This window comes from Archocentrus centrarchus, unplaced genomic scaffold, assembly GCF_007364275.1.
Source record: "Archocentrus centrarchus isolate MPI-CPG fArcCen1 unplaced genomic scaffold, fArcCen1 scaffold_91_ctg1, whole genome shotgun sequence".
In the NCBI taxonomy this organism is placed as follows: domain Eukaryota; kingdom Metazoa; phylum Chordata; class Actinopteri; order Cichliformes; family Cichlidae; genus Archocentrus; species Archocentrus centrarchus.
This window is the reverse complement of record NW_022060300.1, coordinates 38557-59326: the sequence shown is the minus strand read 5'-3', so window position 1 is coordinate 59326 and position 20770 is coordinate 38557. Positions and strand designations below refer to the sequence as shown.

Genomic DNA, 20770 nt, shown 5'->3' with positions numbered 1-20770 from the left:
CCGGGTACTCCGGTTTCCTCCCACAGTCCAAAGACATGCAGTTACTGGGGTTAGGATGATTGGAAACTCTCTGTGTTGGCCCTGCGACAGGCTGGCGCCCTGTACAGGGTGTACCCTGCCTCTCGGCCTATGACAGCTGGGATAGGCTCCAGCCCCCCGTGACCCTGAACAGGATAAGCGGAAGTGAATGGATGGAAGTTCCTTTAACAGCAGCAGCAGAGTTCCCCTTTTAGATTACAGGAACTATTTGCTTCCTGTTCAGATGAATGACAGGAAAAATCGGTTTCAAACTTACAGCGTGATAAGCATTAAATTAATAAACAGCATTAAACGGCTCAGGACATGAGACACTGGACATTTATACAGAGCACGTAATCACAGAGGTTAAAAATATATATAAGCTCATATTTTCTGTTCCTGCTCATCTACTTTAAAACATCCTGTTTAAAAGCTTTCTGCATCTGTGACTGTCAAAGGAGCTGACGACAATCCAGCACCACCCAAACTAACAACAGACTGAGTTACATGACTACACCCTCCACTTTGACCCTTTAATCTCATAATCTTTTAGATTAAAAAGCATAAGAAGCACTCGTGAATCCGCGAGTACTGTTTATCAGTTTGCGCGTGCGCGAAAAACTGGCCGTCGCAACCATAGTGCGCATGTGCGAGTCGAGCGTTTTCAAATCACCCCGGTTTCAAGTGTTTACACGAAAACGCAAGCCGGTGCGTTTCTGAAACGCTCCACTCTGGACCCCGTTTCTGAAACACATCGTTTTCACTCTGTTTTCGTGTAAACAGAAGGGCGAAACGCATCAAAACGACACCGTTTCAAAATGAAAACGGTCTCGTGTAAACGGCACTTAAACATTTTCTGCTAATTTCAACTCCCCGATGCAACTCCGCAGGGAAGTAGTTAAACGCCACCCACGTACTTCAGTTGTTTGTTTCAGTCCCCTGACAGACCATGTGGTATATCAGGGGACTGAAAGGCTGAATCTAACACACATGCACACCATGCTGTTGTTAGGTGTGACAGTGGGGTGTTAATACAAAGTAAATGTGTGTGTGTGGAGGGAGATTAATGCTGCATAATAGTAAAACTGTTTAATCCTGCTTTATGTTATGACAAATGGTGTTGAGCAAACTCTCAGAGGACTTTTGCACAGTTCTTGTTAAAGAGGAAGTTCACTTCCTGCAGCGTCAAGTTGCTGTGGTGGGGGATGGTGAAACCACAAACCACAATGCAAAACAGCCTCAAACAGAAACACACCCTGTGTGCACAGTTCTCCATTTCACTGCTCTGCTGAGTAAGCAAATTAGTGAATTTATGTGCTAAAATGTTTACGCCAGATTCATGGAAAGATCAGCAGCGTGTGCGTCACAGAAACTGATCACAGGGGGAGAATCACGCTGCTCGGTGAAATGACAAACTCTGGGTTTTTGTCTGAGTCACTAATAAAAAATACAGTCAAGCCTATGAGTATGAATGTGACTCACAGCAGGTGCCTGTGTTACACAGAGTGAGGTGTCATCTCATTATCTGTATATTTTAGCTTTCTTTAGCATTCAGGAGTCAACGCAAAGTGTTGTTGTGCTACAAAGACGGATTATTAAGCTTTAGTTTATCAAGTACAAAAAGACCTGCCAGACTGCTTTCATAAAATGCTCTAAAGGTTAACATATGCAGATAACGAATGGCTGTCTCTGTGTTTTTCCACCACAGTTGCCTGGAGCAAAGCTCAGGAGGGCGTGCTGTGTGTACTTTGGCTCTGGTTCAACAGGATACCAGAGACCGACACGTCCCAGCAGGATCAGATGTACAGTAAACAGCTTGTATAACCACTTCTGCAGAACAGAAACTAACCATGGCTCCAGACTGGTCTCATTCAGAGGGTAGTCAAGACAGCACAAAGAATCGTTGGCTGCCCTCTCCCCTCCCTGATGGACATCTACACCTCCCGCTGCATCAGCAGAGCCAGGAACATCATCAAGGACAGCTCACACCCTGGCTTTGACCTGTTTGACCTGCTGCCCTCTGGCAGGCGCTACAGGTGCATCAAAGCCAGAACAAACAGACTCAAGAACAGTTTCTTCGCCAGAGCAATCACCACCCTGAACTCACACACTCACCCACTGTAACTGTGCAATATTATATTATTCATACTGAACAATATCTGACATTCCTATATTGTGTAATATCCAGTATTCATTCACTAGTGCAATATTCATTCACCAAGTGCAATATTCATCATCTTCATTATTATATGTATACACATATTTACTTTTCTTACAATGTACAGATGCACCAATGTATGTATATATTTTTATACATGCTATTTTTTGTATATTTTACACATTGTTTATTTCTGTATATCTCTTGATTATATTGATCATACTAGATTATAATATTTTCATAATATTTTTATTTTAGAGAGTTTGATTTTCTGTTACATGGCACTGAACAGGAGTGGTCCTCCAATCTCATTGTACATCCTGTATAATGACAATAAAGGCATTCTATTCTATTCTATTCTATTATCAAGATCAAACAAAGTATTGAAGAGAAAACAAAACAAACCATCTGAGTACCGAACTCATGCTTATAATGCACAGGAAAAATATAATCTAGAAATAAAACTGTGGAATACATGTTTTTATAAACATTTTTTGGTTCCATTTTCCACGGACGCAAACACACAAACCACCCCATAATATATAAAATAATATTAATTAGAATAATTTTTTCTAGCTGCATGGCCAATTTTTTAGAAAGACTTGTTTTATTAACAGTGCTACATTAAAATGACAGTTGTATTTGCAGCACATCTGATACAGATTTCCCACATAAAACATTTCATCAGTATAAAAAATAAAGATTTTTATTAAACTCAGTTAATTTTGATTCCATTATAGCTTGAATTGAGCAAAATCTGATGTACTTAGAGGGACCTGCGAGCACTTAGTGCAAACAAGAAACTCTTAGGTTTTTTTTTTTTTTTAAATAAATACAGACACACAAACATGTTGAAAGGGAATAATTTTCATAAAATGTACTTGAGGTACTTTACAATTATGTAAGTGTCACATAATCTCCACACCAGCCAACACGTGACTGTAATCATCCCTCTGTTCTCACACTGTTTTCTAAGGTTTGGTATTTCAAGGCTATATTATTTATTCTATTCCAAATTTTTAGTAAGTAAGTAAGTAAAACGTATTCATATAGCACTTATCAGATTTAAAAATCACAAGTGTTTCACAACAAAGAACAAAAATAAAAGTACAACAATATCAAACAACAGAACACAATATAACATGTTAATTAAAAGCTTATCTGTATAAAAATGTCTTCAGCTGCTTTTTAAAAGAGTCAATGGAGCAAAAAGACAGTGGAAGAGAATTCTACAACCTGCCAACCAATGAAAAGAAGCCTAAACTGGAGTGATACGAGATCTTCTATTGGTGCCAGTTAAAAGTCTTGCCGCAGCGTTCTGCACAGTTTGAAGATGATCCAAAGCTGATTTGTTGAAACAAGTTCAAAGACCATTACAATAATCCAGACGGGAAGAGATAAAAGCATGAATAATCATCTCAAGCTCAGCCTTTGACACCAGTAATCTGAGTTTTGAGAAATTCCTTAAATGATAAAAACAATTCTGAAATAGCTGTTTGGAGTGATGCTCGAGGGACACTGAACCATCAAAAATGACGCCAAAATTTCTGAGGCTTGATTGCACAGAAGGGCCAAAGAAGCTGATATGTCACCTAATTTCCGAGATCATGTGGTCAGGAGCAATAATCAGTGTTTCCGTTTTATCAGTATTTAACTGGTTATTAACTGGTTATATATGTTATTATCACTCCCTTATGCAACCAGAAATCACATCATTCCCATCCGGACTGGAATTTGGTATTGCAAACAGGTCTGGTACAGACACTAAAACGGTTTTTGAATTGCTCTTAGTCTGGCTGATCCTCTGAGACCTGTTTGCCATGGGAGACCCTACCAGGAGCTGAACACTCCAGACAGCAAAGCTCCCAGTATCATCTCAGCACACAAACCCCTCCACCACGATAAGGTGGCAATTCAGGGAGGGGTGAACATGTCATGCTCAATAAGTTTGTAATATCTTTTTTACACAGGATTGTGTAAAAGAAGATGATATGAATCCTGACTTTGTTTATGTTTTCTGTAGATCACAAAACAACAGCGCAGCAGCAAGAAGCACAGCAGGAACTGACAGACCAGCGTTCAGACCAACAGAACCACTTTTCTCTCCTCCATCCTTCTTCCCTCCATCCTCTCTGAGTCCTCCTGTCTGACCTGCAGGTAGAAACAGGTGTGAGGTGTCAGCTGTCAGGTAGGTGATGAGTGAAGAACAGAACAGAATCCATTTCCTCTTCAAACTGCTGTCAGACATTATCTACTGCACTCTGATCACATCACTCAGACCAGCTGCTTTCTACAAAGTCTCATCAACAACATCTTTAGAAACAAACAACAACCAGGAAGCAGCTTCACCTCTGATCACAGACACACTGAACTCTGCTCACTCACCTGGAGGAGGAACAACACTCAGGGTGATGATGCTGATGGGATCACTGTCCAGAACAGCTCTCTTTCTGTGCATTTTTCTTGTGTGAAAGACACGACACTCGTATGTTCCAGCATCAGCAGTCGTCACATTCTTCAGAATCAAAGACACGTCTCCATTATTCATCTGTCTGTCCTGCAGATCCACCCGGTTCTTAAAGGATGGATGCTGGTAAGATGTATCAAGATACCCATCCCGATACAAAAGGACATATTCCATCTCCAGGTCAGCTCTGCTCCACTCTACAACTATGTTGTTGCTGTTTGGAGCTCGACATCTCAGAGTGACGTTCTGTCCAGACTCAGCTGTGATTGTTTTGTCTAAAGGAGAAAACACGGAGCAGAGGGGTTAAAGGGGTCAAAGCAGCCAACCAGTGAGGAAAGAACTGTAATATGTGCTTTTTGAATACCTCTGATAGAAACATAGATGTAGATAAAATGTATAAGTGGAAAGCTGCCTGAACAAGTTCAGGCTCTGGCTGCTGGGCTGAGGTCTGCATACACCCAGCTTTATAATCACTCTGGGGCCTTGACTACCCTTGTGTGAACATGCTGTCTGTGCAGATGCTTGCAAAAAGCCAAAGCTGTGCAAACAACATAATGCACCTGCTTGTTTCCTAAACATAGTTTGCATTTTATCATTACAACTTTGTACTTCAGTGCAGAAAAAATAAATAAATGAGATGAAATTTATATTACTTTGGAGAACACACACACACACACACACACACATGCTTTTAACATCTGACATTATTGCGCAGAATGCAGAAAAGCATAATAATAACAACGCATATTTAGAAATGATCGAGTTTCTTTATTATGTTAGTAAAGATCAAGATGGCGCTGGTGAGGTCAGCAGCCGTCGTGCCTTCTCCGAGTACTACTTATTATTGGATGCATGTACAAAATACACTTCACTGTGCATTGTACTGTGTATAACTGTACATGCGACAAATAAACAGTATTTTATCACTATTTTAACAGCAAAGTGAAATTTAAATTTGTTTTTAATTTTTTAATATTTCTGAATATATTGTATTGTATTCAAAAAATACCCGCATCCCTACGCTTCATATAAACATTGTGATGAAAATTATACATTTTAAATGACTAGAGCCGCCATCCGTCTCATGCATTTAGACAATATACAATGACAAAGAAACAACATACATTTTTATGTTTTAAAAATCAAAAATCTAAACTTGGAACACAATGAACTGAATAAATAGTTAAGGATTGACGGCCATTTGCGTCCGTTAGGACGCTGCGTACATACTGTAAATACACACCATGCTCACCTTCAGAGGCAGCCCGACGTATGCTACAGAGGCAAATCCACCAGACTGTCAAAGCGACAAACATTTCCGCTGCGAGTTGAGCTCTGCCGATTACAGAAGAAGAGAATTTTTCGGCTGGAAAGCATATCTCAGAATGTACGGGGTAAAAGTCCGCTTACTCACTTTACTTGCAGGGCGGGTTTTAACTCCTCCTACTGTCTGCAACGCTGAAAAGATCCAACCCACTATTGCCAACTCACTAAGAACGCAGCTAGTATGGCAGGCCGTTTTAACATAAAATCCGTTTGTCTGACTACCCGTAATTACATTTCAGATATCTAAAACTACATTTTGACTATCCAGAATGGTAATTTAAGATATCCGCAATTACATTCTGACTAGTAAGAATAATAATTCAAGATATCTTCAATTACATTTTGACGAGTCAAAATTCCTTTCAAGATATCTCAAATGACGTCACCGGATTCGTCATTTCACGGGTCACACATCCGTAATTACAATTTAAGATATCTAAAACGTAATTATGACTAGTCAAAATTACGTTTTAGATATCTGAATTTAACGATTGCGTGAAGGCCCCCTTGTGCTGTACTGAGCTGTCCAAACAATTGCCTGTGTAGAATTTCAGGTGCCTGCAATGGCGCTGGCCGTTATAGACAAAATTGTAATAAAATGCAACAATATAAAGCGAGAGCTCCTCAGTATGGGATATGCGGAGAGCGTGAGAGTCGTGTACTTAAAGACTGCTTCAGAAATCTGCACAGAATCTCTGATTTTATGGCAGGCCGTTTTAACAAACTGCCTTATAAACATTCCACCAAAATGCTCCATAATTCAAGATATCTCAAAAGTGATTCTGACTAGTCAGAAAGTTAATTTAAGATATCTTAAATAGGAAAGCCGTCTAATTCAAGATATCTGTAATTCATTTGGAGATATCTTAAAAGGCATTTTGACTAGTCAAAATTATAGTTCTAGATGTCTCTAATTTAGTTTTGCCTAGACATTATTTGCTTTCAAGATATTTAGAATTTAATTTGCACTAGTCAAAACTATTTATCGCCTATCTAAAAATACATTTACGATACCTTGAAATATGGTGTCATTTAAGATATCTTTAATTAGAATTATGACTAGTCAGAATAAAAAACAACATATCTTGAATTAACGTTATGACTAGTCATAATTTAATTGTAGATATCTGAAATGTGAGTTTCAGATAGTCAGTAATTCATTGAAGATTTCTTGAATTGAAGCCGCCATACAAATAAATGGTAAATCTGACGTCATTTCGCCTGGTCAGAATGTAATTAGAGATATCTAAAATAGGTATTTTGTCTAGTCAAAACATAATTAGAGATATCTCAATTTACTAATACGTCTAGTCATGAATCAGTTTCAGATATCTGGAATGTAAGTGTGGTGAATCGGATTTTATGTTAAAACGGCCTGCCATACAGCTAGTACTGTTAAGTCATTTACCGAAGCCCCGACGCTGTTCCGAGCAAAGGGGGCGTGTCCAAATAAAGCCTGTGTCGAGGCCCATATCGTTTTTTAGAAAATCACGTGATAAAAACGAAACGAGGCCCGAGTTTTCTGAAATCACGTGAAGTTGCTGAAAAAGACGTGGGAAATAGTTCTGGGCGATTTGAGTCTGATCCACTGTTACACCGCCATAATCAGAAGCACCTGGATCCTGTACACATTAGAATTTCATTTTCAGCCCCTGCTGCTTCAGTCCTCTGTGTGAGTTTTCTGAGGCTGTGGAAGTTATACCAAAAAGAAAGAATTGCCCAAACACTGTCATTTTTTTATTCATAAATAAAAATCAATAAAGCACGCCATCTCCATCTTCCTGTAACCGTTTATCCACAAACACCCCACACAATGTCACTGTACAATATTTTATTAATATACCTGTAAGATATGGAGGACCGAAACTGACATAATTAGAAATAAAAGCAGAAATATATATATAGTGTCTATATTTTGTTTTTCCTTTTCCTTATACACGAGTTTTCATCAAGAAATGTATAAATTTTCTTTTTCCTTTTCCTTACACATGCGTTTTCATCAAGAAATGTATATATTTTCTTTTTCCTTTTCCTTACGCATGCGTTTTCATCAAGAAATGTAAAAATATAGAGTGTTTTTCCATTTCCTTGTACATGCGTTTTCATCAAGAAATGTATAAATTTTCTTTTTCCTTTTCCTTACGCATGCGTTTTCATCAAGAAATGTATATATTTTCTTTTTCCTTTTCCTTACGCATGCGTTTTCATCAAGAAATGTAAAAATATAGAGTGTTTTTCCATTTCCTTGTACATGCGTTTTCATCAAGAAAAATAATTTTTTTTTTTGCCTTTTCCTCCTGCTCTTTTTCCTTTACCGTATGCATTTCTGCCTCATTATGCAAATGAGGAGGGCTGCCTTCTTGCTCCAGCTCCTCTGCTATTGGTCAACAAACAAGAAGGAGCAGGATCCATGTGCAGATCGATTGTGCATGCCTGGGTCTTTGACTTGTTGCAGAAATTTAGAGGAAGTGAACGCTTAGCAGAGATGTCTCAGGCAATTGCAGAAGAATTAAGGCACCTTGCTAGCTTAGCTGAAAGCAATACTGTCACTGATGACTATTTATTGTTTCGCGTGGATATTTTGAATGAGAGGCTACTGCATTTAGCTGCAGACACGGATAGTGAAGCTGACCCATTAGTTCTCCAGATTCTGGAGGAGGTGGCGTGTCGCTTGCACAAGTCTGTGTACCACACAAGAACTGCTGGGAGACCTGGATATTTGCTGCCCGCTGAAGCCGTGGAATCGTTTTTGCTTGTGGGGCTGTCAGTAAAGGATATTGCGGAACTTTTTGGGGTCAGTGAAAGAACAGTTCACCGGCGGATGGCAGACTATGGTGTTAGGTAAGTACGTGTTGTGTTTCTGTTGCTACTTTGAACTCAGTAGTATTTTCTATTTTCATTATAGTTCCAAATTGTAGCGGAACATCTGTTATGTATTCAACTGTACACATAGTGACTTAATATGTATGGTAAGCCTTTAACCTGTACTAGTATAGTTCAGTTTTGAATTATGAGCTGTGTTCTTCATATTAAAATATATTAATTTTGTGTGAGGGTATAGACCGCATCAGCAGAATAATTACGAATGTGTGTTAATATCCACCATTACACGGCACTTCCACATAGCTCTTATGGTACTAATTCTCTTAAAATGTGTAATACATTAGTGTCAGAAATCCGGTCTGGTCAATTTTCAATCACTGTGGTGAACCTCACTTTCAGCAAATAGTGTGACTGTATTTTGGAGCTGTCAAAAGTGTTTAGCATTAGCTGTATATTTAATGACATAATATGAATGGTCAAAACCTATGTGTTTGCTAAAGAAACACATAGTCAATTGTTTTCTACTGACTAGACATTGTGTATTATTTTTTTCTCGTAGAGTATCGGATTTATTCAGCAACATCGGAGATGATGAGTTGGATGGAGTTGTGCGAGACATTCTAAGTTATCATCCCAATACAGGATACAAGATGATGTTGGGCTACTTGAATGCTCGAGGTATTCACATCCAAAGTAAGTCTATAACAGATGTGCTTATGATGGCGCTGATAAGCATCTATTGCAGTTGTAGACATAATGTGCTGTATGACAGATAGCTCATTGTTTATCACTTCTATGCAAAGTAACAAGGACACACACACACACAAAAAAACATGATTGAAAGGAAAAATTTTTTTTCAAATTTATAGCAATCACATGGTAATAATCTAATGCCCTCTTAACTGTCCTGAAGACACCAGTGTCCTCATGGACCCATTGACTTGCATGTACATGTTTTCAGATAACAGTTGATGGGTTAAATTTTCTTTTTGATTCTGTTCATCACCTCCAAATCAAACATGTTTTAATTATGGTCTCATTCATTTTTCAAGGAAGACGAGTGCAAGAAGCAATGCGCCGTGTGGACCAGCAGGGAATTTTGATGCGCACATTCCAGCTTCAAACTGTTCAGCGTAGAAGATACTCTGTTCCAGCTCCAAACAGTTTGTGGCACATAGATGGAAACCATAAACTTATAAGGTCAGACTTACTTGTTTGATCAAACAAGAACAATACTTAAGATACTTCCTGGACAAAGAGAAATAACTTCTGTATTAAAATAAATAGACTAGAGAAATTCTGGAGTGATGGATTAGTGTCAGAGGGGTAACAAGTTAAATCATCATAAATCAAGTGTAAAAAATTTCCCTGTGCTATAGCAACCATCTCACATAAAACTGTTTTGGTCAAGAAAACGAAGTCACTCTGCTTCTGAAGCGTCAAACGTATTGTTTGTATGAAGCATTTAAAATAATTTATAATAATACATTGTATTCATGTATGTTCATAAAAATGGTTTCATAAAAATGCTTTGAGCGGTCATGGTCAGAGATTAATGTAATGCTTTAAACAAAAGAGGAAGCAAATTGACATTACAATTACATGCAGTCTTCTAAAGTATTAGTTATAGCATTTCCATTTTTATAGAACAGAAAATCAGGAACTCTAATGATTAATACTAGACAAATTAGTTGCCTTAAGAAACAGACTTAACAAGGACACCAACAAACTCAATGAGATTAAAGTCAGATAACATTGTTTTCTCTAGAGAAAAATGGACTCTTTAGGAAACAACCCTGTGGTTTGGCATGTCCATATTTACCCTCTTAATAAGTGATGGACACTGTAGAATAAGAGCACTGAAGTTATGATTTGTATTTGCTTTGGATGCCAGGCCTAAATTCAGCAAACACGAGTGTTACAAATTATCTAGTATTAGTGTTTGTTTTTGTTTAATGCTGAACTTAGTGTTTTATATCAGGCATCTTGTTTGGCAGCTAAGGGGTGTTTAGGAATATATATATTGAGCCATTGGTGGCAGTTATTTTTCAGTTACATTGATACCTGTCTGTGTTTGAAACAGATTGTGCCGTATTGGACAAACTGTAAAGAATGTGTAGTGTGCTTCAGCATTAAAGTCACAGTAGCTGTCCTCCTGTGTTCGTCCTCTGATCAGAGTGTCTGTGTGGACTAGGTGCTCCAGCAAATGCTCCCATAGCAACATACAGTCCTACCTCTCCACAGTAAGACTGTTAAACTATGTTACTGTACCAGTGCTAATCAAAACTTTTTTTGTTGTCTGTACAGATGGCGAATTGTTGTTCACGGGGGCATTGATGGCTTTAGTCGCCTCACTGTTTACCTGACTGCTGCCACCAACAATCGTGCCACAACAGTGCTTAACAGATTTCTTGAAGCTGTGAATACATATGGAGTGCCATCACGTGTTCGTTCTGACAAAGGAGGAGAGAATGTACAAGTGGCACACTTCATGGTCTCAACCAGAGGCCCAAACAGAAACTCTCACCTAAGTGGAAGAAGCACACATAACCAGAGGTATTTACCTTAAAGTCTTTGTGTGCTCTCCATGTTTTTTTTTATCCAGACTATTTCCATAAAAGTTGGTACATTGTAAATACAGTTCGATTTACTTTACTCTACCAGGAAGATATCGCAGGAGCATATCACCCCAGTTCTAAAGTCCTTCCACTGGCTCCCTGCAGCTCACAGAATAGACTTTAAAATACTTCTGTTAGATTATAAATCACACAAAACCTTAGCAACAAAAATACATTAAAGACATGTTGTCATTGTGTCAACCTTCCAGACCACTCAGGTCTTCTGGTTGTAGTCTAGTCTGCATCCCCAGAACCAGAACAAAACATGGAGAAGCAGCATTCAGTTTTTTATGCTCCTCTAACCTGGAACAAACTTCAGGAAAAATACAAAACAGCTGACACATTTTTTCAATAAAGGCTATAAATCCACCTGTCTAGAGTTGCCTTTGATTAACAGTAACTGGAACATTTATCAACAAATTTGATGTAGGTTATTTTCTAAGAGTACATTTAAAAATTTTTAAGGTTTATTCCTATTTCATACTTGGTTACTGGATTATGTTTTATTGGTGTAAAGCACTTCAGCTTCCTTGTTGCTGAAATGTTGTATACAACTCAACTTCACTTAATGTCCTACTATTTATACTGATCAAATCAAAACATTTTTTACTTATATTTCCACTCATTGTTTAACTAATTCTAATCATTATTATTTTATGAGTTGTAGGTCTATATATAAGTGCATGATGACAACCTAGTTCTGCACCTTTTCCACACTAATACCTTTTCTTTTCTATCCAGGATTGAAAGGTTGTGGAGAGATGTATTTGGGGGAGTGTTGGATCTGTTTTACACTACTTTCTGCTACCTGGAGACTGAGGGCCTACTTCACACAGACAATGAGGTGCACTTGTATGCATTACACTGGGCCTTTCTACCTCAGCTCAACAGACATCTGCAGTTTTTCAAGGACGGCTGGAACAACCACAAACTACGCACAGAAGGGAACCAATCACCGCTACTGTTGTGGTCTCAAAACCAACGTGAAGGTCACGACCCCGCACAGGTTGGTTTTATTAATGCCACTCTAGAAAGTGAAATTATTTTTTTTTGTCCAAACACACAAAAGTGCGTGTAATTTGGATGTAATTTACATCATGCTTTCAAAAATATTGTGTAGGTTGACCTCCAATATGGTATTGACTGGGAGAGTCCATATGGTCGCCATCATGATGGGGTGACAGTGCCAGAGGTTGAGCTTCCACGGCCTTTGACTCAGGTGGAATTTGAAACACTACCAGATCCAACTGGCTTGTTTTCAAATGTGATTAATGTTTATCAACAGACAATTGATGTACTGACTGTAATATTTGGAAATATTTAGGTTACAGCTACCAAAGACATTTGCTTGATAGAGAGTAGTTGCAAGTTTGTTTTTTTGAAATGTATACACATTCCTTTTTGTTGAGGGTAGTTGCTTCTCATCAACATGTGTCTGTGCCTCTTTTGGCATAACAACTGTGACATTTAGATCTTTGTAATAGAAATGACAGTTTTTCTGTTCAAATTGTTTTTTTTTATTCAATATTTGCTGTGAAGATACAATATATCAGGTCAGGCATCTTGTATCCAAACGTGAACATTGACCTGTTTTGCACAGATATGTATATATGTAATAAAATCACTGTTATGAAACCATTTCAGCTTTCATTAAGAATTCGTTGATAATATCAGATTTAACCGTTTGTAATTAAGCTATGTCTATTCATGACTTTGTTGGTCTAATCTCTTTTTTTAAGCAAATGTTTTCAGAAAACGTCCTACAATAATATGGAACTGTTTTTATAGTTGATCAGAACAACAACAACGCTGAGTACTGTCAAATTCTAATACATAATTAACAAGTGGATTATTCCAGAATATCCATATCTATCAAGAGACTGAACCATAAGAACAATTTAAAAGTAATAATACCAATAACCAACAACATTCGTTGTTTAAATGGCCCAGCCTAAATCTGACCAAAACCAGAATAGGCCGCAGAAATGCTTGCCATAAGGTCTTGGTGGAAGTCTTCATAGTTTTTGTGGTTTTTGGGTAGCTTCAAAGTCAGGAAGCAAGTGGACGACTGTGGGAGACTGCAGTCAATAACTTCGACCTCGAGATTGGAGCATAGCACACCCCAGCCAGTCCAGAATGTTAGTAAACACTTGAGGATGTCTGATGTTCCTTTTATGACACAAATGAATGTATTATGTTAGCAAGATTATTTACATGTTCATAATTCACTTTCCAAAAGCATATATAAAGTGTATTGAAAAATGTATAATCTTTGCTTACCATTTTCTATGAATCTTCGGAGGAAGCTCATGATCAGACAGTGATCATCCAACGAGAGTATGTCTTCATCTATATCTTCATCTTTAGGCCAGTTTATGTTATCGATTACCATCTACAAAAAAAAATTTCACTGTAAATTACTTGGAATGTAGGTAACTGAAGAAAATGAAAAACTGTGTTAAGGCAGAACTTTTGATGTGTACAGATGTTTGTCTTTCAGTCCAAAAGTGAAAAACACACATAGGAAATACAAGAGTAAGTGTTGGCATGCACTGGGATGTGCTGACAAGCCATCTCAAGTGTACACCACCTCTTGCCCCAACCGCTGGATGTAGGCACCATCTCCACCCACTAACCTTAATGGATATGCGGGCATATGGGACAGATGGTTATTTGTATGCAGTGTTGGATTCTAATCTTTGCAAAGTAAACTTACCTGTGGGGTTATCTCTGCCTCACTGGCCCTTGGAAAAAGTACTGGCACAGCATCAGGCCTGGAACTGAAAAATTCCCACACACCTGTGTCTTTCAGCCCTCTTCGGATTTGTTTCACCTGTTGTGCTGTTCTTTCCAAAACCTACACATGAAAAAAAAACAATTTCTTTGAAAAAATAAAGCAAACAAATCTTATAAATTTGTTGTGACAAAGACAATGACTTTTGGAAATCGAGAGTAGTTTTTTCATTTTGTAATTCCAGTTGCAGCACTTTTTACATTTACAAAGCTCAGTATGGTCCTGTGGTCATAATGTTCAAGAGATAAGTTCAGCATGTTCTCAAGCTCTGGGGTGCGTGTTTCATATGAGATCCTGAATGCTTGAAATAAAATAACCTTTTTTTTTTTTTTTTTAATTGAACTCATAAAATACTGTTGTTTAAAATCTTTGTTTTCAGTGTTATAAAAATTATAAAGCTTAATGAGTGGATTTTTATAATTGTGGAGTTCATTTTTTGAATGTGTGATTCGAAAAATATAGAGTTGACTATTTCTATAGGCACCATAAAGATTTTCCATCAATTTTGCTATTTTTTTTTTTTTTTTTTTTTAAAAAGGACAATCTCTTGCAAAAAAATAACCTTCTGTCAAACAATTTCTTATCATTCCACACTTAAAACCATTATGATGTAGGTATATCAGGTAGGGCTGTCATGATTGCAGTGACTTAAGAACAATACTAGTCTACGTTCACTTTAACAGATTGTGGCCTTTCATCAGATATTGTTTCTGCAGGTACCATAACTTACAGCATGGAGGAGTATTTTTTCTTGGAGCCAATGTCTGTTATTGACTGTAACTCCAGGAAGATCCCATGGCAACGTCAAAGAGAGAACCACGGATTTCTCCTCCTCTGACAAATCCTTTGTTCCCTGTAACTAAGTATTTATTGTAGGAGAAATAAAGCAGTATGGCATCACATGATACATATGCAAACCTAAACATATAGCCCAAAGTACATCTGAAGAATTTTAAAAATGTGCAAATAAAAGAGTTTGTATCTCATGCTATTTACAAAAATTGTCATGAAAAAAAAACTTTTGTTGTAGGTCTTGTATTTTCAAAGTAAAACTGAAATTTTACAAACCATTCTTATGACCTCACGGACATCTTGGTCAGCACAATCTGACTCAGTTACAGTGGCTGTTTCTGGTTCCCCTCCAAACAGCACATGGATGATTCCTTGGCTGAGACCAACCAGACAAGGACCACCATTCAGAAAGCTGTGGCCGATAATTCGACCCGCCACCACGAAAAAGTCGCTTTCTAGGAGCAGCCTCAATGTAGAGGGAGTGAGATGGTCCTGCTCACCCTCAAACAGCAATGTCTTCAGTTCTGTCAAACAACAATTGATAATATTAACATAAACAGGTTTTTCTGAACAATCTCCATACCCGCCAATTCAAGAAAATGAAAAAATTAACAACCATACCAGTTTCGTCATCAAGCAAGAATCCATTCTGAAGGTTTGACATGACTATTGAAAGTACATGTCTATTAACACCCTCTCCAATGGCAGCATCACCTAAAAAAAAAAAAGACAAGACAATTTGAAGACAGAAGACAATTGTGGGTCCAAAAATGAAAGCAAACTCTTGCAAGACATTATGTCTCCATCCAGCTGTAGAGTCAAGACTGGACTAATTTCTTTTTGGACACAAAGCAGTCGAGTTTACAAGGGCAGTTGGAGGAGTTGACAGGATTTTTAAAAATAAATGAATATTTTACCTATGAGATGACATCGCAGTGGGTTAGTCCACTGCACCCGTGGCCTTTTGTAGAATCTCAGAATGGTTCCTTTCCTTCAGGGTATCTCTTAAACTCAGGGTAAATGAAAGACTCTCTTTATCCTTGTTTGCTTCATGTACTGACTCAATGTACAGCTCAGACGCTTTGGCTGGAACTACTTCTGTAATCCAAGCTTGAAAGAAACATGACCAGAAAAGGCATACATACTGATTAGTGAATTTAAATTTCAGATTCTATATACATAAAAAAAATAGCCAAAAATCAAAATTATACACAACCATCCATTCCAACCAATCATTTTCTAAATCTGCTTCTTTCATATAGGGTAGCTTGAAACCTGGTGCCTATCTGCTGTTCAATGAGCAAAACATATGCTACATACAACCATGCCAGGTTGCCATTCATTTTCTGACAACACAGACACACAGAAAAAATAGAATAGAATAGAATAGAATAGAATAGAATGCCTTTATTGTCATTATACAGGATGTACAATGAGATTGGAGCACCAAAACAAACAAATATGAAATACAAAAAGTACAAAAAAGAGCACCGAAAGGAAGACCCGTGAGCCGCTGCGTCTGTGCGCGCCGCCATCTTGGAACCTGAAAAGAACTATTCATACACCTAGGGCCCTTTTCCTAAATATCTTTCATTGGGACAGTATTTTCAAAGATAATTTTAAGTAAAATAAGGCTTTTGTAAACGTACAGTCGCTTAAAGACAAACCCCTACAGCATGTAAAAAAAAAAAAAAAAAAAAAAAAAAAAACTGTGAACAAGAACTAATTATTTAAAAGTCTCACCTTTACTACTAACTACAGAAGCGCATTGCATTCAAGGTTAAAAAAAAAAAAACAACAAAAACCTTGTAATTACGAGAAAAAGTGTCATAATTACAAGATCTTGATGTCAACTAATGAGAAACCTATAATAGCGAGATGCAGATCTCATAATTGAGATAACTGGAAACCAGCCATTTACTGCAGCTGCCCAACATTATATGGCACCCTAGTGGCCATGGATTTAAACTGAGTACTAACGTGTTTATTGAGTAATAGACTCGAGTCCTAAGTCTAACCTGTATATGCTACTTACCATGTCCGAGGTCCCTCTGAATATCTGGAGGATTAGGCTGCTGTGTGCTTAGAGCAGTTGAAGGACCAGCTAAAGACAAAACACATGCATAACAAATGAATTACAAAACATATTTTTAACAGAAATGGGTTTGTTTGAAATGGCAATGGACAGACAGACAAATCTACATAAGATGTTGTTGCTGGTGGTTGCAGATATCACTCTACAAACCCTGATCTGAACCTGTCTCCAGTGTCACCACTATATCTGCAACTTGTTGCCGTGAAGAGCTGCGACTTGCCCCACTGGTGGAAGGGACAGATTCCTCTCCATTCTCACTTTCAGTCTGTCTTTCCCTGTCATCCTGTGATCGTCTTAAGAATCAATTTAACAATCAATTTCAGATTACTGAAGTACTTTTTAACAAGAAATACAAACATTTCAATATGACAAAAAAAAAAAAAAAAAAATTAATCAGGAACAAGATGTTGGCACATACAAATGAATTTATTATTAATACTTTTGGGGGTAAACCTCGCCATCTGTGTCTTTATGTCTTTCTCAACAATCTGTTTTATGTGATGGCTTCAGACTATGTGCACCACCTATCTATAAAAACATTATTAGCTATGGATTTGTTGTGGACACAACTTATTGTGGATAGGGAAGTTATACACTATCCATGGAATGTAACTTTGCATTATACAAGTTAACTAACCATCCATACGTAAATACAAGTTTGACTTATCACCTTCCCAAATAACATCAGTTCTGATTCAGCTGTTAATTATTTATCACTTCACTGGAAGGACTAAAGCCTACCGATCTGCATATTGGTATATGAATGTGATTGTGAATGAGTTTATGTGACTGAAGTGTTAAGTTCTTTAAGTGGGTAGTATGTCTGGAAAAGCACTACATAGATTTTGTCCATTTGCATTTATAAAGAAAACCAGGTGTACAGATGAGAACTTTAGATTTGGATCAGTACCTTGAACAAGACTGATTGTGTTACCTTATCTGTGAAAACGGAAATTCCTCTCCACAAAGAAGACATGGCGTCAGTGGTCCAAAATATGTGTTAGAAGGTCCCTCAGTTTCTTCCTACATGTAAAAGTACAAAAAATATATAAAGACTGAAGCCGCACACAAACAGCAGTTTTAAGAAGTAAAACAAATCTACATATACACACTTACATCTCTCTACATCTCTCTCTCTCTACATACATATAACACAGTTGAAAATAACAGCAAATGATTAGCTAAAAGCAGATATATTTACCGGCTCCAAGCTGAGATGGCACTGTAGAGGGCGGATGTAAATTATAGAGTGGTGAATCATAGTGCTTGGTTCCTTCAGATATTGCACACTGTACCCTTCATTTGGGCACTGTATAACAGAGAGCTGGCGGCTCCTTGTGTTACCAGAGCTTTTGAGCAACTCATAGCCCCCTGCAGTCCTCAACTTTGGAAAGTTTTGATAAAGACAATCTGTTAATTCCTCACAGCTGTGAAAGTCACCTGAAAAATAAACACACAATAGACACACAATATTAAGAAATACCACTTTACCACCAAACTCTGTTATCACTGGAGTCTTTGAATTCCACTGAAAACAAGAAGAACAAATGTTATCTCTGTTTTAATTTTAAAATACGTGGCTTAAGAAAGAGAAAACACATTTCAGTGGAAGTGCACAGCTACACTGTGCTGCTCTAAAAAAAACAGACAACAAGCAGTAAATTTTCAAAATAATTCAGAAAGAGCTTCAGAAGGTTTTCACCAAAATTTTCCTAAAAATTATTCTATGTGTTACCATACAGTCTTGCTTTTTGGAGAGACAGAACCAGGACGTTGTTACACTATAAACATTACATTATGGAAATACAATATTTTTTCTACTGTCTTAGAGCAGCAAAATAGTTCAAGCAACAATAACGTAGATAACATACCTCGGAAACATATGCGCCGCTCACCTAGTCCTGCCCTTTGGAGACATTCCTTCTCTGGTCGCCTCGGAACAACTGTTGAATCTTTTCGCCCAAGGCAACAAAAAAATGTGTGTATATGTGGCGAGGCTGACAGTTGCATTGCTGCGTCTTTGATGCCTTCTACTTGATCTGCTTGTAAACAGTCTTGACACCTCAACTGGGGATGGAAATAGTGAAATGTACCTAGCACCACAGTTGCATGTCTTCTCAAGAAATAATTTTCAGCATATATATTAGCTTACCATCAACAGGATGTCGTCCTGCAACATTTGACACTCCAGGTGTTGTTGACACTGTGAATATATTGACATATATGTACAAGAGTAGAAATGTGTAAACTCTTACAAGTATTTGAATGTGTATCTTTAAGCTACCCAACCCTGCAATAAAAGATTACATGGACATGGGTTAAAATGCATCAGATTCTGAATTATAAGATCTCTGTTCACCATCAGTGAATGATTTATCTTGTCAAAGCTACAAATGCACAAATTATACTTATATACAAGGCTACATTCACCTTGCAAGTGTTAAAGCTCATTTAAAGTTGTTGCCTGAAATCCTTTTTTTTTCTTGTTTGCTTGTTTGGTCGGTCATAGTACAATTTAAATGAGACCATTATCAGTTCAGACTGAACATTTCAAGTCCATCACGCAGGACTGCATTATAGCAGTGGCTGTAACTGTTTCATTAAGGTAACCAGATTTCTGAAATACAACCAGGAGCCGTTGTACTCTCGACTCATCTTGCCTTTTTTAAAGAAAAGTTTCATTTATATTTTATTTGAGTCCTCATCTTCAGCAAAGCAACCCAAACGATGAAATCGGAGACGTTTCATCATTGTATGCCAATTGGTGAGCGTAAGCTAAGTAAAATCCCCAACTTAAGCATTAAAACTTATAAAAACACTATAAAACACACACGTTGGCTGTTGACTTACAAACATTAAAACAATAACAACTATTCTGCATGTAAAACAAAGACAAGGAGGAAAAAAAAAACACTTACTTGTGTTGATCCTTGGCGTTATGGTGGGGCCTTGTGCTTGTGGAGTTGAACCGGCAGATGCTAATAAGATGACAATATGAATAAACTCTATTCTTCGACAAAATTACAAAACTCTACCTAGCTGAAAACTTACCGCGTTCCAACTCATCCAATCTATTTGCAGCTTCCCTTAACAAGTCCGACACAGACCGTCTTTCCGCTCCCTCCATAACAATACGTTGGTTGTTAAAACAGAAGTCAAAGACCCAGGCATGCACAATCGATCTGCACATGGATCCTGCTCCTTCTTGTTTGTTGACCAATAGCAGAGGAGCTGGAGCAAGAAGGCAGCCCTCCTCATTTGCATAATGAGGCAGAAATGCATACGGTAAAGGAAAAAGAGCAGGAGGAAAAGGCAAAACAAAACATTTATATTTCTTGATGAAAACGCATGCGTAAGGAAAAGGAAAAAGAAAATATATACATTTCTTGATGAAAACGCATGTACAAGGAAATGGAAAAACACTATATATTTACATTTCTTGATGAAAACGCATGCGTAAGGAAAAGGAAAAAGAAAATATATACATTTCTTGATGAAAACGCATGTACAAGGAAATGGAAAAACACTATATATTTACATTTCTTGATGAAAACGCATGCGTAAGGAAAAGGAAAAAGAAAATTTATACATTTCTTGATGAAAACTCGTGTATAAGGAAAAGGAAAAACAAAATATAGACACTATATATATATTTCTGCTTTTATTTCTAATTATGTCA

At 37.5% G+C, this 20770-nt stretch overlaps 3 protein-coding genes and 1 long non-coding RNA gene across 5 annotated transcripts; 1 reads left to right on the top strand and 3 right to left on the bottom strand.

The window, feature by feature from the left end:
* Positions 1-2866: 2866 nt before the first annotated feature.
* Positions 2867-6065, bottom strand: LOC115777978 (programmed cell death 1 ligand 1-like). Of its 2 annotated transcripts, none has more exons than XM_030726000.1 (3): positions 5887-6065; positions 4562-4918; positions 2867-4327 (listed from the first exon to the last, which is right to left on the bottom strand). In XM_030726000.1, exons 1-3 carry the CDS (start codon positions 5957-5959, stop codon positions 4185-4187), a joined length of 573 nt encoding a protein of 190 aa, XP_030581860.1. In that variant the 5' UTR covers positions 5960-6065; the 3' UTR covers positions 2867-4184. The 2 variants fall into 2 exon arrangements, with proteins under 2 accessions (XP_030581860.1, XP_030581861.1); XM_030726001.1 differs by having other exon boundaries at positions 5896-6053.
* Positions 6066-8737: 2672 nt separating this feature from the next.
* On the top strand, positions 8738-12910 carry LOC115777982 (uncharacterized). The gene is made up of 6 exons (XM_030726003.1): positions 8738-8810; positions 9352-9485; positions 9845-9992; positions 11100-11348; positions 12152-12416; positions 12531-12910. Exons 1-6 carry the CDS (start codon positions 8791-8793, stop codon positions 12732-12734), a joined length of 1020 nt encoding a protein of 339 aa, XP_030581863.1. The 5' UTR covers positions 8738-8790; the 3' UTR covers positions 12735-12910.
* Positions 12911-12981: 71 nt separating this feature from the next.
* Positions 12982-17464, bottom strand: LOC115777983 (uncharacterized). The gene is made up of 9 exons (XM_030726005.1): positions 17242-17464; positions 17032-17100; positions 15914-16106; positions 15618-15710; positions 15273-15520; positions 14935-15063; positions 14127-14267; positions 13691-13802; positions 12982-13579 (listed from the first exon to the last, which is right to left on the bottom strand). Exons 4-9 carry the CDS (start codon positions 15658-15660, stop codon positions 13362-13364), a joined length of 891 nt encoding a protein of 296 aa, XP_030581865.1. The 5' UTR covers positions 15661-15710; positions 15914-16106; positions 17032-17100; positions 17242-17464; the 3' UTR covers positions 12982-13361.
* An 827-nt stretch (positions 17465-18291) lies between these two features.
* LOC115777984 (uncharacterized) lies at positions 18292-20382 on the bottom strand. Its single transcript, XR_004019723.1, has 5 exons — positions 20143-20382; positions 20010-20069; positions 19244-19294; positions 18963-19158; positions 18292-18531 (listed from the first exon to the last, which is right to left on the bottom strand). It is a non-coding gene; the product is annotated as an uncharacterized LOC115777984 (long non-coding RNA).
* Positions 20383-20770: the final 388 nt, after the last annotated feature.

Bases quoted from the DNA above. Each gene is read 5' to 3' on its own strand.
- LOC115777978 (XM_030726000.1), bottom strand. From the start codon at position 5,959: ATGTTTGTCGCTTTGACAGTCTGGTGGATTTGCCTCTGTAGCATACGT. The intron at 4,919-5,886 runs GTGTGTATTTAC...TTTCTCCTTTAG, and splicing joins TGCCTCTGAAGGTGAGCATG to ACAAAACAATCACAGCTGAG. The intron at 4,328-4,561 runs GTGAGTGAGCAG...TTCTACCTGCAG, and splicing joins GAGTGTTGTTCCTCCTCCAG to GTCAGACAGGAGGACTCAGA.
- LOC115777982 (XM_030726003.1), top strand. From the start codon at position 8,791: ATGGCAGACTATGGTGTTAG. The intron at 9,993-11,099 runs GTCAGACTTACT...TTGTCTGTACAG, and splicing joins GGAAACCATAAACTTATAAG to ATGGCGAATTGTTGTTCACG. The intron at 11,349-12,151 runs GTATTTACCTTA...TTTTCTATCCAG, and splicing joins AGAAGCACACATAACCAGAG to GATTGAAAGGTTGTGGAGAG.
- LOC115777983 (XM_030726005.1), bottom strand. From the start codon at position 15,660: ATGTCAAACCTTCAGAATGGATTCTTGCTTGATGACGAAACTG. The intron at 15,521-15,617 runs GTATGGTTGTTA...GTTGTTTGACAG, and splicing joins CTTGCTTGATGACGAAACTG to AACTGAAGACATTGCTGTTT. The intron at 15,064-15,272 runs GTTTGTAAAATT...ATAAATACTTAG, and splicing joins TCCGTGAGGTCATAAGAATG to TTACAGGGAACAAAGGATTT.